At 36.6% G+C, this 17057-nt stretch overlaps 2 protein-coding genes across 3 annotated transcripts in view; both read left to right on the top strand.

Moving 5' to 3' along the window:
- The first annotated feature begins 7019 nt into the window (after window positions 1–7019).
- Window positions 7020–9905, top strand: LOC121313589 (sclerostin domain-containing protein 1-like). Its single transcript, XM_041246280.1, has 2 exons — window positions 7020–7312; window positions 8550–9905. Exons 1-2 carry the CDS (start codon window positions 7111–7113, stop codon window positions 8987–8989), a joined length of 642 nt encoding a protein of 213 aa, XP_041102214.1. The 5' UTR covers window positions 7020–7110; the 3' UTR covers window positions 8990–9905.
- Window positions 9906–16319: 6414 nt separating this feature from the next.
- Window positions 16320–17057, top strand: part of crppa (CDP-L-ribitol pyrophosphorylase A) — a 64405-nt gene continuing 63667 nt past the window's right edge. For both annotated transcript variants that reach the window (XM_041246278.1, XM_041246279.1), the window contains exons 1-2: window positions 16320–16430; window positions 16518–16756. In XM_041246278.1, the coding sequence (XP_041102212.1) occupies window positions 16527–16756 (230 nt within the window). In that variant the 5' untranslated portion in view covers window positions 16320–16430; window positions 16518–16526. The remainder of the gene's footprint in view (window positions 16431–16517; window positions 16757–17057) is intronic.

The raw sequence follows: 17057 nt of genomic DNA, 5'->3' as shown, positions 1-17057 counted from the left end.
AACTCCTGCTTCTATCTTGTGAACTGTTACTGTGAGACTGGATATAATGTAAAGGAAATGTTGAATTCCCAACAAATAACTGTTGTTTTATCTGGCAAACTGGCATTTGTTTCACTGTCATCATGAAGCCAGGTTGTCTTTCTTGCACTCCACTCCATTATTATTATTATTATTATTTTTTTTTTCCATAATTTCTTTATCATTATTGATTTAAACACTTTGCTTTTGGCTTACTGGTGCAGTTAGTTGCTTAGTTGTACAAAACCCTGAATTGTAAAAAAAAAAAAAAAAAAAAAAAAAGACCCAGCAGTACACAACAATGTATATTGCGCAGAGTAAATAACAACTGTTTGCAGTCCCAAACAAGAAACACAAATATCCGCCCCACAGTAATACTAACACGGTCACCACTCCTTGGTGCGTATTGGTGACAATCGTGCTGGCCCTTGGCGACAGCTCCAGACAGCTCGTGTTAGCCGTCTAGTAATTTATAAAACAAGGCAATTGCAGACAAACAAATAAAACACTTACGATTCAATCGACAGGGCCTCAGTTTGACTGGCGTTGTCTACCCCTGTGTCTGTCATGTTGCACCAGGTGTGTGTGTGGCCCACTTCCTCAGGTTGGGTGGTGAAACAGTAGCGATATTCCAGCAACAGATCCCTCAGCTGGTCTAAACCCCTCACAGCTACGGCACCAGACAGCGGTCACTGCTGCCAGAACAGCGTCTTCACTGGCAGGTGACTGAGGCTTGGCTGGGGCTGTAGGCTCTCCGCTGTTCAGCCCGAGCTGGGCTTGCTGGAACCTTGGTGGTGCTGGCTCGGACTTGGACTTGGGCTGTGCTGGTTTGGAGCAGTGGCTGATCAGAGAATTGCTGGCCGTTGCAGGGTTGTTCAAGGAGGTGAGCTGGCTCCCTTGGTCGGTCCCCCACAAGAGCTGGACTCTGTTGTAGTCACCTGGCAATGTGGTCCTGGCTCCCGCCAGGCTGCCCCTGGGAGCCTCTTCCGAAGGCTGAGCTGACTGCTAGGGAGTGGAGCTCCACTCCCCTGGCTGTACAGTGATTGGTTGCTGACAGGCATGCTGGGAATTCGTTAGGGGCCCGTGCTGTTTCCCAAGGGCCAGCGTGGTATGCTTTGGGGGGGTGGGCAGGGTGGTGATTGCTAGTCACTGGGACTACACGTGTCGTGGCTGTCCATAGCCACAACACTGCACCTTAATGCCCCATAGTCAAGTCTTTGTTCTGGTGTTAAGGTTAACAGAGGGTAAGGCGTCCTTGGTTAAGCTCGCTGCCAATTGGAGGGCCTTCTCCCCTCAGTACAACCCCTCAACTGTGGGATTAATTCGAATTGATCATTAAAAGCATCCCATTTGGCCTTACCGTTGAACTTCAGCGGTTTATATAGGTCCATCCATGGTTGTTGTGACTTTGCCCTGCAGTACCACGTTTCTTCTGCCACTCAGTAATGTCAATGCTGCCACCTCCTCCATCTCTTTTTAACAAATAGGTAGGTGACACACACACACAAAGCTAACAGTCTCTGTGTGTCTGATGTATATAATTCATGATGTACACTATTTAAACAACTAAAATGTTAATGTTTTAGTGTATTTTTTATATACTAATAGTTGAATTCTTAAAATGTGATTGTATTTTGGTTTTTGTACTGTTTTGAAGAAAAAAATCAGTAAAAACAAATATTAAGAATCTGTATATAGCTCACCACTAGAGGGGATACTTTCTCTTCCAAAAGATCTGGCGACAATAGCCTTAATAAAGAAGTCGGTCATGTTTCATGATGAATACTTTTTTTGCATTATTAAACTTTACAGTAACTTATTTACATGTTTAATTTTTTTTAAAAATTATTTTGGAAAACCATGTACATGGAATCAATCTTTGTTTGCATGCTAAACTCAATCAGTTTTACAGGAATCAATATTAGACGCATAAACCCGATTTTTAGTTAAGCAAACAATAAACATAATAACACTAGATACAGTATGACTTTGGGAATAGGATTATCTGGTGTTCAGTGAAAAAGTCCTGTGAGTGTGTTGTTGTTCTGGCCAGATTACTGTCTGTTATGGGTTTTCACCATCCTCACAACAAAGAAGCCAGGATATTGGGGCCAACGTTTTTCATGTTAGGGCAAATAATTTCTGCTTATGTTTTATTTATTTATTTATTTTTTACATACATACATATTCTATTAAATGTATAACTAGCATACATGCAATGTTATAATAGACATATTTTCTAATATCTAACTTTAACATTCATACATGTTATGTTAAATCTAAATCCCCAACCAATACTCATACCTTTAGTGATATTTATTACATACTAGGAATACATTAGTATGTTACAATGTCTATCTATCTATTTATTTATTTATTTATTTGTAATTCTTCTGTAAATGGGCCCCGCATTTTAACGAAGTAATTTGTTGGCACCAATTCTAACTACAGAGAAACTTTGGGACCATTTAGAACCGGTTAATGTTATTGTTCTGTGTTGCTTCTTGTTAGTTTTGTAACATTAACATTCTTCCCATTGAAACAAATAATAGCAAATAAAACAATGTCTTACTCTTTTTATGTTGCTGAATAAAGAGTATTCCTGAAACAGATTACCTGGGTGTATTTTTTTCTTCATCTAAATGGTCTATATTTTATACCCAAGAACATTTTTAATCGAGAAAAATCAAGGAGGCAGCCAACTTCTCAGCTGGGCACTGTGGGATATAGAGTTTTTTTTTAAAAAACAAATTAAAGTGTCACTTCAGAACTGAAGCACATTCATGATCTGGACTGTCTGTTACAGTAAGGCTCCTCAGGGATATAGACTGATTTCCACAAGCCCATGGCTTTCCTATTCCTTTGTTCTTTTTGCTTCATTCCCTATTGTCCAGCTCTCATCAAGCAGCTCCACCCTCTATTGCAGTGTATGCTCTTTCCTGGTAATGGACTCGATCATGCCATGTATCCTGTCAATATACCCATAACTCACTTTTTCACCTAGCAGTCTATTATCTTTCTCTTTCTAGACCTATATGTCACAGCCATTGTGGCTATTGAGCACTTTAAAAAGGCAATCTCATATTTCCGGTTTTTGAAAAGTACAAATTGATGCTCCAGCGTATCATATATACTGCAGTGTGATTGATCTTTTAATCCTACCACCCCCCCCCCACCCCCCCCCCCCCCAAAAAAAAAAAAGATCCCAGTGCTTTTACAGCAAAGCCTTTCCATCCAAATTCAAACATCATCCCTTGGGATTGTGGTTTTCTTTTTCACTGAAATACAAGTCTCTTTTAAGGAAAGGTTTATCTCTTTATAAAAAAAAAAAAAAAATCTAATTGGACAGGGATATTATGAAATCTCACAAAATGTAGAAGATATGATTACAGTCCCATATGGGGTATTCATGTGGATTACATTTCATATAAATCAGGAAAGCCTGTTTTGGAGTATTAAAATTCAGGTCACATTAAGGGCGCTGTAAGGTTAGTGGATACTGGGCATGATGTAAAGATGTAAACAAAAATATAGTTACCAATCAAATATGCTTAAGTTTTTTATGTTTTTAATGAACTGTTAGATTCTTGACTTGTCTCTGCAATGAAAAAAAAAATAAAAGGAACAATGTCCTTAATTAGTATTTTTGTGATACATAAATACAGTTCATTATTGATTCACAAAGATACAGTGGGTGCATCTCTTAACTAGACTGGGTACTCTACAAATAAATTATATTAAAGAGTGCATGTTTCGGAGTCTTAAGACATTTTAATTCCACATGTAACTGCAGACCTCTCTAGTAAGAAAAGAGTCCTCACTTTTACCAGTTTCAAAAGTATACGTCTGCTTTGCTTTTGTATCTTAGAAGAAATGTAATGCTCTGTTTTGCTCAGTTAAATGATGCTGTTGAAGTAAATGTGGCAAAGTGTGATATCCTTTTTGGGGTTCAGAGCTTTATTAATGGAGTTTTAGTCAACCTAAATGACCAAACTTTGAAAATGAGGCATCTGGTTCAAAGAGTTAAACATTGAAAAGCCCATCTGTTTCCTGTTGCAGAATGATTTATTTATATGTGATTGATTTGCTCCTAAGTCTAATCAACTGCAAATGTAATCAAATACATTTAAATAACCTAGTAATTAAAAATGTTGGGACCCTTGGTAGAAGTGAGCCAGTAAAGGACAGTAATTTGCTTTTACATTCAAATCCAATTCTTTTCCGAAGTGTCGCTTTTACAAATTAAAATACATTGTTGTAATGTCATAGTTTCCAATTGAAGTTCTTTTGGGTACACATCCCATAGAAAGGCAAATGCACATAGGTTTTGTCAAAACACTGTATAGAAGGCATTTATCTGTTGTTCATTTGATATAGCTTTTCACAGTACACAGGCCAAAAATCATATCTTATGAAATAATGTTTTTAGCAATGTAGAGTTAAACTATTCTAGAAACATTCAAACATACTGCAGCTTTTAGGGGGTGGATTAAAATACTACTTTGCACAGTTGATTTGTTTATTTTGTTGGCAAATACTGCCATACAAGTTTTACTTTTATTATAATTGAGTATTGGTCATTTTTTAATTAATATTTGTAAATGCTGAATGTGTTTTTCATGAGCTTACATTAAAAAAAAAAAACTGAAGGGTCCTGGGTTCAATTCCGGCCTAGGGGTCTGCCTGTGTTCATATGGGTTTCCTCCCACAGTCCAAAGACATGCTGTTCAGGTTGATTGGTCATTCTAAATTGTCCTCTGTGTGTTTGTGGGTGTGTGCGGTGCCCTGCAATGGACTGGCGTCCCATCCACGGTGTAGTCCTGCCTTGCACCCTGTGTCTGCTGGATTAGGGTCCAGCTCACCGCGACCCTGTAAACATATGTGTTTTAGTTAAGTGTGACCAGAGTGTGGCAGAATTGTGACTCTTATTGACAGAGCCACAAAAAAGGGATGCTAGAGTCCCTTGACAGATATGAAGAGTGCTCCTGTCATGTGTTCCACTGGTAATTAATGTGCCAATATAATGGGATTTTAAACATTCAGTATCCATTGTTATTAAGGCAGACATTAGCAAGGTTCCTGACAAAAGTAATAGTTAGTAAGTATGAAGCTAGTCTACAAACAAATACAGTTTGGATCATTTCTCTGAAATGTACCTGGATCAGTATAGAATATTGCCTTTACTTGTATTGATGAAAGGTCTGCATAAGGGAGTACTGATGTCCATCACTGATTGACCCTTATAGCACACAATGTGACTGGAAGGACAGTGACTGAACTAGGAAGCTCAGTGTCAAATTGAATCATAAGCAGCAGTAGAAGTAGCAGATGAAATAAAAGCCAGTGCCTTTTATAATGGTTTCATTCATAATAATGTATTTGTTTATAACAAAACAAGAGTCACAATGTGTGTGAGAACCCGTTCAAAATGCAAACCAAATCTGATGCAGGTAATGAGTTTCAAACCTAATCTCCAGTACAGGGTCATGCAGTTTTAACTCCAGGTGCCAATCAATTATCTTCATGGCTGGCTGAAAAAAAAAAAAAAAAAAAAAAAAAAAATTATAAATCGTTTGAGTTGCCAATGGTTGTGAATATGTCCCCTGAAGAACGTGAGAACAGGGCAGTCTGGAATGTATTTTAAATATAAAGTTTATACTGTACTTGTCCACTCACTATTGCCAGAGACAGTTATATTAATTATTCACAAAACAGTTCATTTATTAGAAGTCGTAGTTTATGGTTTGGAAATTGTGAAAAACACCTTTTTTGTGTTTATTCTCTTTCATTGTGGGTGGGCGGAATTTTCACTTTAAAACAATCAGAATTCTATGATTTGTCTGTTCATGCACTAAAATATTATGTCAGTTTCATTTTCAAACTCCAAGTTATATATGTTTTTGTAATTTTCAAATGCTGCTGAAGCACGTGTATTTATTCCATGTCTTTGTAAATTAGTGCCATAATATGTAGACACTCGACTCACTGTTTTCTGTTTCAGCTATTGTTTTACTGCTTGTAATCAGTAAAGCACACTTTATTATAGTTCGTATTATTATAGAGCAGCTGTGTGGTAGTGGTACAATAGTTTGTTAAACTTTAGTGCAAATTCACTGCCCTACCTACACTTCTACACTGCCCTTGAAAAAAAAATGACTTCTTTGTGCCTCTCCAGAAGGATTTTGCTTTGCAAAGGCTTGGCTTAATTTCTAATTAATGATTACTAAAAACTTTTGCAAGCATAACATTTACAATAAATAAATGAATAACTTAGTCCATTGTCATATTATTGTCATCTACATACTATTTAAGATATAGTTGATACCTCTGGAAAATACATTTAGGACTTTTACGTACATACCCATTTTTAAATTCCAGTTAGGGTATGCAAATATTTATAATACAACTCTACAAATAAACTACTGCATACCTTTGCTAGGTCACATTTCTGATTGCAAATGTTCTACATGTAAAGTTCTAAGAATAAGCAAAAGTGTTTTATCTACAGTACAGTACAGTATTGTTTTTCAATGCCCTTGGCACTCAGTTCAGATGGTCAAAGTTGTAATTGCTGAACTTGTACACACCACATTAACAGAAGATATGTTTCCATTAAGGAAATACAGATCTCTTTATATATATATATATATATATATATATATATATATATATATATATATATATATATATATATATATATATATATAAACACACACACACACACACACACTGTATATGCAAACACACTTATTATCGATATGGATGCAATAACATATAACATTGATTAATAATGCATTGCTTACATTAACGTTTAAGACGTGTCACTGTAATAATAATTCTGCCACTCGGAAGGTGTATCTCTTTACAACAGTACTGACACAGCAGTCAGGTACTCATCTTTGCAGTTGCCATTCCTATTTGACGACTGGCTTGTGGGTGTGGTCGTATGGATCACGCCTACTTTCATTCTGAAACTTTACACATGAATGAATGCCAGAAACAACCACGGGTATATAAGGAGAGCAAGCAATAGTAATCCCAATACCGTTGGTGCTGATCATTTACTACGTTTTTAGAGTTAGGGATACAGCCATGCCTCTGCACAGTATTGAATGCCACATTTTAATCCTAGTTTGTGTTTTGCTGATAAACTGTTTGGCTTTCAAAAACGATGCTACAGAGATTCAATATCCACGCGTGGTTAATCCTGTGCAGGAGAATCCTAATAACGGTACATTAAACCAGGCGAGAAATGGAGGAAGACACTTAGGCGGTTATGGAACTGATCAAAATGGTAAGGTGTTTTATTAATGTATTTATTTTCACTATTGTTATTCTTCACTGTAATGTATAGATAGAGATAGATAGACAGACAGATAGATAGATCTAAAGCTAAACTAAACTCTGACAGGTGTGCAGTATTGTGAAGTGAGATGCCGAACGAAATTAAACGTTTCCCGGAAGAAAATGCGCCCTTCTCCAAGCACATACTAACCTGTTCTGTGTCGAAAGGGATTACTTTTTTTGCAACGGATCTTTAAGATACACGTATTTTGACGTGTGTGTGTGTGTATAAATATATATACATTTCACAATTTATTTCAAATATGGAACACAGTATTATTTAGAGATTAGCAGTCTGAAGACAGACAAAGCAGAACACTGCATTCTTTAAATACATTGTAGTTAAAAAAAAAAAAAAAAAAAAAAAAAAAGTTACATATTTGTATTCTGTTTTATATAGGGCAGTTGCATGATTAAAAAGCACACTTTCTTGGACACATGGGCTGTTTAACCATTAAAGGCTATTAGGAATCTACTCAATTTACACATTTCAAATACCTATATGACAGTCATGTCAGATCTTATCATTAGGATGTGCACTTTATTTTAATTCATAATGGGGACAGTTCTTAAAGGCTCAAGATGTTGTTGGTCATATTGCCAGGAAAACTTTATAACATGACTATCGGTACCGGTTGGTTATTTTCTGGTTAATGAATAAATGCATAAAATATATAGTTACAGTAGGTACAATGTAATAAAATACATCACACACACACACACACACACACACACACACACACACACACACACACACACACACACACACACACAAAAATAACCTCACAAGGGTGTGCTCACAAAAAGGGATAAGATCAGTTATTACACAATGTCATGAAATATGTTTGGCAAAAACAGTGCACATTACATAGAAATCAGCAGACACCCAGACATGACTGATGAAAAAGTAGATTAGACAGTATTCAGCAAATGTAGGTGTGTCTCTTTTCATGGGAGTGAATTTAGCTGGAGAGGAAATCTCAGCTTATATTTTGAATGTTGAATACCTTGAGACACTGCACAGTCATTCGTTAAGGTATTACATTGTTATCTCTATTACATATTGAATACTTTCATAAACTTTAGTTAAGATAACATTGGTTTTAATATGAATCTAATCAGTCCATCTTTGATTTATCAGTTTCAGTTTGAAGGACTAAAGGTATGTTTTTGTTTGGCTTCCACAGACCAGGCTCAGGTTGGCTGCAGAGAACTCAGATCCACCAAGTACATCTCAGATGGGCAATGCACAAGCATTAACCCTGTGAAGGAGCTGGTTTGTGCTGGTGAGTGTCTGCCTGCTCATATGTTGCCCAACTGGATTGGTGGTGGCTATGGCAGAAAGTACTGGAGCAGAAGAAACGCTCAGGAGTGGCGATGCGTCACAGACAAGACCCGCACCCAACGCATCCAACTCCAGTGCCAAAACGGGAGCACAAGAACTTACAAAATAACTGTGGTCACATCCTGCAAGTGTAAGAGGTACTCCAGGCAACACAATGAATCCAGCCACAATTTTGAGGTGTCGTCTCCACCAAAGCCCATTCATAATCACAGAGGGAAGAAGCGATCAGGCAAGACGGGCAAGCACAAAGTTAACTGGCATGAATCAGAAGACAAAAACTGAACTGTGACTGTAACCACTCTGTAAACAGAAATTTCTAATTATTTTTTTTATTTTATTTTTTTGTGTGAAATGTCTGACCCTAATGGGACATGTGATAGAATGGCAGTGTGTACCTATGAACCCTACAGTCAGTTGTTTGACATCTTTGATTTACAGCTTTTACGGTGCTGTGAGGTATTAGCTGAGGTTACGAACACCAGACTGGAACACTACTCTAAACTATGAGATATAGAAAGGTATTTGAACCAAGTGGGAAGGTCAGAAGCTAATTAAAAATAACCATGATACTTAATGACAAGTACTTAACTGTGTACAAAGGTCTTTGAGATGCTCTTATTCGTTGTACCCACATTTTAATTAAACAGATATTCTATTTGCAGATCAGACATGAGCTTCATTTATAATCATCAAATAAAAATACTATGAAGTTCTAGCTTATCAGATCAATGCATGATCTAAGAAAGAAAGAATGCAGACCTCTCTAACGTGTACCACAAAATTGCTTGGGCTTATCGTTCATTCCAAACCTGTTATGGTCGGAAGTCAGTTTTAGTCACAGTGGAGCCATAAAACATAATAACTTTCATTCTTGTCTGTTTAGTGCAGAATTATTTTAATCTTTGCTAGCCAATTCTGAGTATACTAGTTTCAATGTGTTGTTAACAATGCAATTTATTAGTAGTTCGTAACAATATGAAAGCTCTGATATAATTAAAATAAGCCTTTTACTGAAACTGTTTCATTTCTACAGTAAACAGACACATAGAAGCAGACCTAAATTACATATTTATTTTACTCAATGTTATTATTTAATGAAAAACACATGGTCATTAGAATTCTCAAATATATTTTTTTGTTGTGGTCCAAAGAAATTCTTAAGTTTTGCAGCTGGAATTAAGAATTTAAATACTGTATATAATGTAATATATGTTTTTTTTTTTTTTTTTTTTGCTTGTTTTTTTCATTTTTTTTTTTATATTTTTGTATTGTAAAGCTTGTTTGTTTTTATAGCATTCTCTTAACTAAAAGCCATCTCTGTTAACAATCTGTTGAAAACAGGTGTTTGTTTTTAATATACTGTACTATTAAAGACAGTTATGTCTTGTATAGTGAAATGATAACTATATATGTTTTTGTTAATGTGCAATCTTGGAACCACAAGCTCTTTGCGAAAATAAATATTTCTATTTAAGTATTAATATAACTTTGGTCTCCTGTCAATTTTATTTTTTTCTATATTACAAAATGATTATTTCTCAATTCATTTTATTTCTGTACACATATTAACATAAACTGCAAGCAAACCAATGAGTTATAGTAGTCCTCAAAATCATACAAAAATTAGCTTGTCAGCCCATAATACAATATGCAATACAAAAATACAACATTTTTGGCTGCAGTATATATTCTGAACCTCAACTTTGGTTTGTCCTCTTTAATGTGAATGATTTTAGCCAGAGTTCTAGGCCAAGGTCATCTGAGAATTCAGAAAGAATTTGAATAGTGGAGCCATGCTTCTTGGATCCATCATTCTGATGTCAAATACAACACATACATGTATTTCAATAGGAGCCTTATGGCCCTAATGTTACCTTAAGCAAGGTATAAGATTATCCCCCAAAAAATCAACTGATTTGACTGATTCATTTTGATACATCATTTCTCATTTCTCAAGTAAAAGTGATTTCTCGGCTAGCCTGAAAAGCAAGCAGTGCATTGTTAAACAAGGAAGTTAATCTTATCGTCACATGGTGGTTACCTCTTTCCTGCTGTACAATTTCTTGCTTCATACAGGTACATGATCACCGTGCAGTGGACTCTATACTCCATACATACTGTATGTTGACCCTTATGCAATGTTAGGGTGCCCATTCTATTTATCTTACTCTATCTACACGGTGAACACAATTATCAACCATTTCATGATACTGATAGGTCATATTTTCAATTTACAGCTGTGGTGGGGTGTGTATGTAACCAACAAACTTGATTTTCCTCCTGACTGTCTAATTTGGCTAATCAGACTCGACTTCCATGTCAAGTTGGTCGATGGGTGTTTATTTACATCCGAACAGACCTCCTCTTTTTCAATTCTTATAATGGCCTATGGCAGGGGGGGTCAAACTCAATTTTATCAAGGGCCATTTTATAATGAGTTATTTCATTTTATGGCCAAATTAAAATCATAAACATCCTCAAGGTTCGATTTTATCAACATACGCCCCGCTGGGACAGGCCACATTGTATTGGAGCATTTAACAGCACTGGGGGCTGTTCATCAACCACCTTCTCTCAGGTGTAAGCCTGGGACAACCAATTAGGTGCCTGATGCAATCAGTCAAGGGTGATTTCCCAGTGCTGTAAAATACTCAAATAAAATCAAGCTGTAGCTTACCTTGGTGGGGTATAGGTTGATCAGATCAACCCCATATCATTTGTTTAAAAAAAAACAGCTAATGTACAGCATATTGTAATAAACTCTTTGTATTTGACGTTTGAGATGTTATTGTGCATTATTGTGTTCATCTGCTTCACTGTGCTCTCTCTGGATCCAGGCCTTACTGATTGTTTATCTAAGGGTTAATGGCAAGTGAAGTTATTTGATTAATTAGATATCAGGAGGGGGTGGGGGCATGTTCATATTAGATATTTTTTTGATTCAGAATACCAATTCAAGCATACAAAATGCGTATTTCCACATTTGCTTAAAGTGCTTCATTGAATATTTGGCAACACTTTGAAATGAAGACTGCAAAAGTTACAAAAAGGTGTGGGATTTCTTTCAATTAGGAAAAGTAATGATAGTGTTATAATATTTCTACTATAAAGTTGCAAAGGGTTGAGTTTCAGCTTCATTGACATAAAACTGTAGCCTGAGGTTTATTTAATCCTTTGTAAAGATTTATGAGTCAGGCAGACATTCCGTCAGTATAATCATCATCTTGGTTAGGATTTTCTGTCGATCTTTTTGATTTGTGTTAAAAATGGTTCTGAGTAGTTCCCTGTAGTTTTATACTGCTATAATGATTTAACTACAGATGTATTATAACTAGTGGTCCAGTACCCAGGGTTCCAGTTTTTAGGTAAGAGTAGACACAACAAGATCCTATCACTGTTCAATTATATTTTCTTTTTCATTGGTCAGTATTTGTAATAACAAAACCATCCTTTTCCTTGTCCGAATTGCCTTTTTCACATTTTGTCAAAGTAACAGTGTCCCATTGTATGTTTTCTATGTGAATATATGTTACATACTGTATCTTGAAATATTATGCTTTCACCATTAAACACATGTCTGAATATGGCATCTACTGAAACTCCCTACTATTATACTATTGTGTACAAGGTCATATCTTGCAAAATATGTTGAATGTCATCTTGAAATGCTTTGCACACAGAGGCCAGGCCCTTTTTTAATGAGCCTCATTTTGCAATCGTGACACTTCAGCAATTAATCTGTCAACAAAATTATAAAGCCAAGTGATTAGAAGAGGATTTTTTTTAAATAGTTGCAGCATGGAATTGGTACAATTTTTTAAAATAACCTAGTGTTGAATAATATGATCACTTTTTAATATGAAATGTGATTACCTTCTGCAAAAATTTGCAGCTCCTGACAGTCAAAGCACTATAAGATTGCTGTGCAGTAGTTTGATCACGCAACTCATCTCCAGCCATGATGTCTCATTATATGAATGGATCATTGCATTGCAAAGTTTCACTTTGTCTTTTTTGTGTTTCCTCATACCCTTACATTTGACCAATTTATAAAATAAAACCTATGATCCAAAACAGATCAACTTTTTGTACTGTTTAAGAATTAGGTACGACTTTGGTTTTTATTGTTTTTTAAAGTAAGTCTGAAATAGAGGTTCATGACAGCCGCTAAAGTAGTAGAGTAGAGACTGTGATACAACTTTCTACAATTTCTAAAGAAATCCACTAAACAGCTGTTAAATTCCTGTGATCATTTACGGGGATATTGCAGATGCTAAGATAATGGATGATGAAGTTGTCTGTGTTAACTAACAGCAACAAATACTCACAAAAATCCACAAGACCACTGGTTTTTGATATATAATAAAACATGACTTGCAACCAAATTTCGAGCTTGTCAGCATGATCTAGTCTGTGACAGAAAGTTCAATAAGGTGTCCTTTGGCCATCAGATGGGAGGCATTTGTCTGAACTCTGATGCATTGGTCTTTCAATTTCTCATAACATTTGTCATCAGGAAGTACCCAGTATCCAAAAAATTGACTCCTTTCTGCCAATGTTGGTTCAGTGATCTCCTGCATAATGCAAGGCAACCACAACAGTTGCTGTTTCAGAAAATACATCTTGTGGCAGAGAGGATCTCTGCCTGGAAGAAATGTGTTGAGGATTAGGGTTAGGGTTAATTTCTGTTCCTGCCAGGGAAAGGTGGGGTTGTGGCTGTGTTCGCCTGGTCTCCTACTCCGCTCCTCCTGAAACTCCAGACGTCATGGCACAGTCGGCTGACGTCACATACGTTCCCCTGCCTCCACTATGTTCCCCCTGGAGGATCAAATGTCATTGCACCAGAGCAGACTCTCACCTCTGCCTTCTGCTGCACCCACCAGGGTACCAGCCTGTGCGTCAGTCACCACTGTCACCCTGTTTGGGTCCCATGTCGCAGATTCGCGATCCCATCCCGAGGTCACCAGAGAATGGATCATTCCGCCCTCATGTCCGCCCACAAAGGGTGCAGAGGGACAATGTGGGACTTGAGGGAGGGAGGATGGGTTTTAAAGGAGGGGGGGTGAAGTGGCCTTGGAAAGACCAGTGTGCTGCGCACAAAGGGAAGGATGTGTGGCAGAGTGGATCTTTGCCTGGAAGAAATGTGTTGGGGATTGGCAGGGATAGGGCTAATTTCTGTTGCTGCTAGAGAAAGGTGGGGGTGTGGCTGTGTTCGCACAGCCAAAGATATAATTCATTTTTCTGTTAAATGTTTGTTCTGGGCAGTCTCCAGTCTGTGTGAAGAGAGAGGCTGTCACGGTGAAGAGACCTGTGTGGTTTAAAACAAAACAAAAAAAGGGGGTAGTGTGTGAACCTTTTTGTTTGTGCTGTGTCATGTATGTTTTGTAACTGATAAACAGCTTAGCAGTCCAGTTGATTAGTTTAAGAACTGAAAAAAGTGTAATTCGTACTCCTTGAGTGAGTTAGTGTTTTGGTTTTGCCCTTTTTTATTTTATTCTGTAATTAATAAAATAAGGTACAAAAGTGCTGTTAAAAATATCATTCTTGTCTCTGGGTTTGCTTAAAAGGGGCTATAAACCTTTAAAATAAGAACCATCTTTCATAATCTATATACATAAAGTTACACATTTTCCATCTGTTTCAATCAAATTGCAAACCGTACAGAAAAACTGTGTTTGCTTTTTATTTTACAAAAGGCACACTTCAAGTTTTAAGACAGGACTACTGACCATGCCAGGAACTATTGGAAGCAAATGATAATGAATGGAGGAAGACAATGGCTGGAGAGGAATCCGACACCTGAAAGATGTCATTCAGTGCATTAATTAACTTAACACTGAATATGTGAACAGACTGTATTGACCAGAACAGTAAACAATGAGTTACACATAATGTTTTTGTGGATACTTTTATTTATTAAAATATATATCTTGTAAATTATTGGGAGGAAAATAAATATACAACACGATGGAAGAATAAAGGCCTCACAATTTTTAGCACAAATATTGTCTAGTTATGTGACAGTTTTTATGCTAATTACAGCAGGGTGCTGGGTCCAATCAATCACATTTTGATTCTAAATGTTTTGCAGTTTGAAATAAAACTCTAAATACACTTGTGCTGTTGTTTACATAATTGTGTTTTTTAGTTTACACTGATTTTCGGCTGTGTTTTATTTGAAGACATACTGCAGCAGTCAACCCTTTCCCTGATGGTTCTTGGTGGTGACAATATGTAACAGTCAATGAAGCAGGGGTCATATTTACCCAATAAATGCACATATAATCAAATGAATTTTCTCCATTAAAATTTAAATATTCATGATTTACCCAACACTGTGATGACTGAAAATTATAAAACATGCACACACTCAAATTAATTATCTTGGACTGCATTTCTCAAAGCATTAGTACATTCCAAATGACATCAGACTCACAAATGTAATCCTTGGCATGCATAACAAAATAACATTACTTGTAAAGAACAATGAAGCTGTTTGTTTTTACTGTTTTGGATTGGCAGGTGCTTGATACTTGAATACTGAAGAGACAATTAAGAGGACATAGGCATTCCAATTCATGCCAATAAACATCTGCCAGTAATATCTTCATGATGGTATCTTGAACTGGAATCTTCATATCCTTAAACAAGGAAGATTTGCAAAACAAAAGAGAGTGGTGGGTAGAAGGGGGGCAAAGCCTATATACAGGACCAAACTGAGACACATTTAGTATTCCTGTTGGAATTCCAATATTTAGATTTTATGTGAGGATTTGGACAACAAAGTAATTCTCATTCATCTCACTTGTAGAGACTTACTTGAACTATGAAATACGAACACCTTTAAATGATTTGTGAAGTCAAAGTAAGTCTGGATGGTTGAGTGGAACATGTAACATCTAATCTGAAATGGAACTCTGCCATCACTTTTTTGTGTAATTCCTGTTTATTAATATTTATCAACCTCTATTTTCTAGATAGTATACTAAAATTAATCGACAGGCTGCAGTTTTGCCAGCTGTTAAGTTTTAACAACCCTATAGGGACTGGACACTTTCTACACCAGATTTGGTTACAGTAGGTGGAACCCATTTCCAGCCTGGTATAATTTATGTAGGATTCAAAATACAGCGCATTTGTAAATATGGTAGCCTAACAGTTAATTCATATTATATTATTCACTTGAGCAACGGTATGTGGGTATGGTCTTGACGGCAATATCATTTTATGAAAACATTCAAATTATAGCATACTGTCAAACATAAATGCTGCACATGCTGTCTTCACTAATATAAATTAAATGGCAATCAGGACACAAATGCTTCAAATAGATATAGCCTATCGCACTGTATCAATGTATTCGTTTATTATATGTATTCATTACAAGCAAAGCACACACAAAACACTAGACATAATCAACACCTAGTTACTGAAAAAAAAAAAAAAAAAACGTTTATTTCTTTCTATGGAATTCCACTGCCAAATTATTAGTTGCATGATTTTTTTTTTTTCCCTAAATTAAATAGGTGTTTTTTTTTTAAACATACAAAGTGTTAAGTTGAACGGACCCGCTATACACGACCCACATTCACAGACTATACCCACACCGCATTGCTGCATTATCAGGCTGACTTAGTTGTCGTTCGCCTACCAGATCACTGCAGAATTATTCCATGCAGCTGCTGCGACTTTATTATCCCTAAAGCAAACAAGGACGCTTGTGGTAATAAGTAGTTATTTACGATTATTGTAATTGTTAGAATGATCGTATTGCCTTTTTTTTGTCTAAGTAACTTTTCTGTTCCCACAGCTTCTCTGTATGGAAACCGACAGAAAATGTACCCACAGGGCCATCAATCCACCGACTCACATTACAACCGAGTCCGCTTTGAATTGCATCTACAGCGGTAGCAGAATGGTCGGTTTCCCGGTGGCTGTAGTGCTACCAGCGGGAGGGTCTGGGGAAAGAATGGGACTGTCAACCCCCAAGCAGTTTTGTGATTTTTTGGAGAGACCATTGATAAGCTTCACAATTGAAGCTTTCGAGAGGTAATCAATACGGATGACTTCTCAGCTCAATTGATGCTTTTAAAAATCGTCATCCTGTAATGTACCGTAGAGTATTATAAAAATATCGACTGCTACACTACAGCAGAGATCAGACGTATTTCCTGATATTCGGACATATTTTGTTGTCAGTGGAGTGAAACCGGTAGTTTTATTTCTTGGAGATTAAGGTTTAGGACCTTCACAGACCAAATTAATATCCTGTCCCTGTGAAACCTGATCCCATCTCAGTTTTTCCAAAGATAAGTGAATGTGAATGAATGAATGAGCCTGCAATCGAAAA

This window comes from Polyodon spathula, chromosome 3 (genome assembly GCF_017654505.1).
Source record: "Polyodon spathula isolate WHYD16114869_AA chromosome 3, ASM1765450v1, whole genome shotgun sequence".
Lineage (NCBI taxonomy): Eukaryota > Metazoa > Chordata > Actinopteri > Acipenseriformes > Polyodontidae > Polyodon > Polyodon spathula.
Note: the sequence above shows the minus strand (reverse complement) of the source record. Positions and strands in the feature narration are given on the sequence as shown.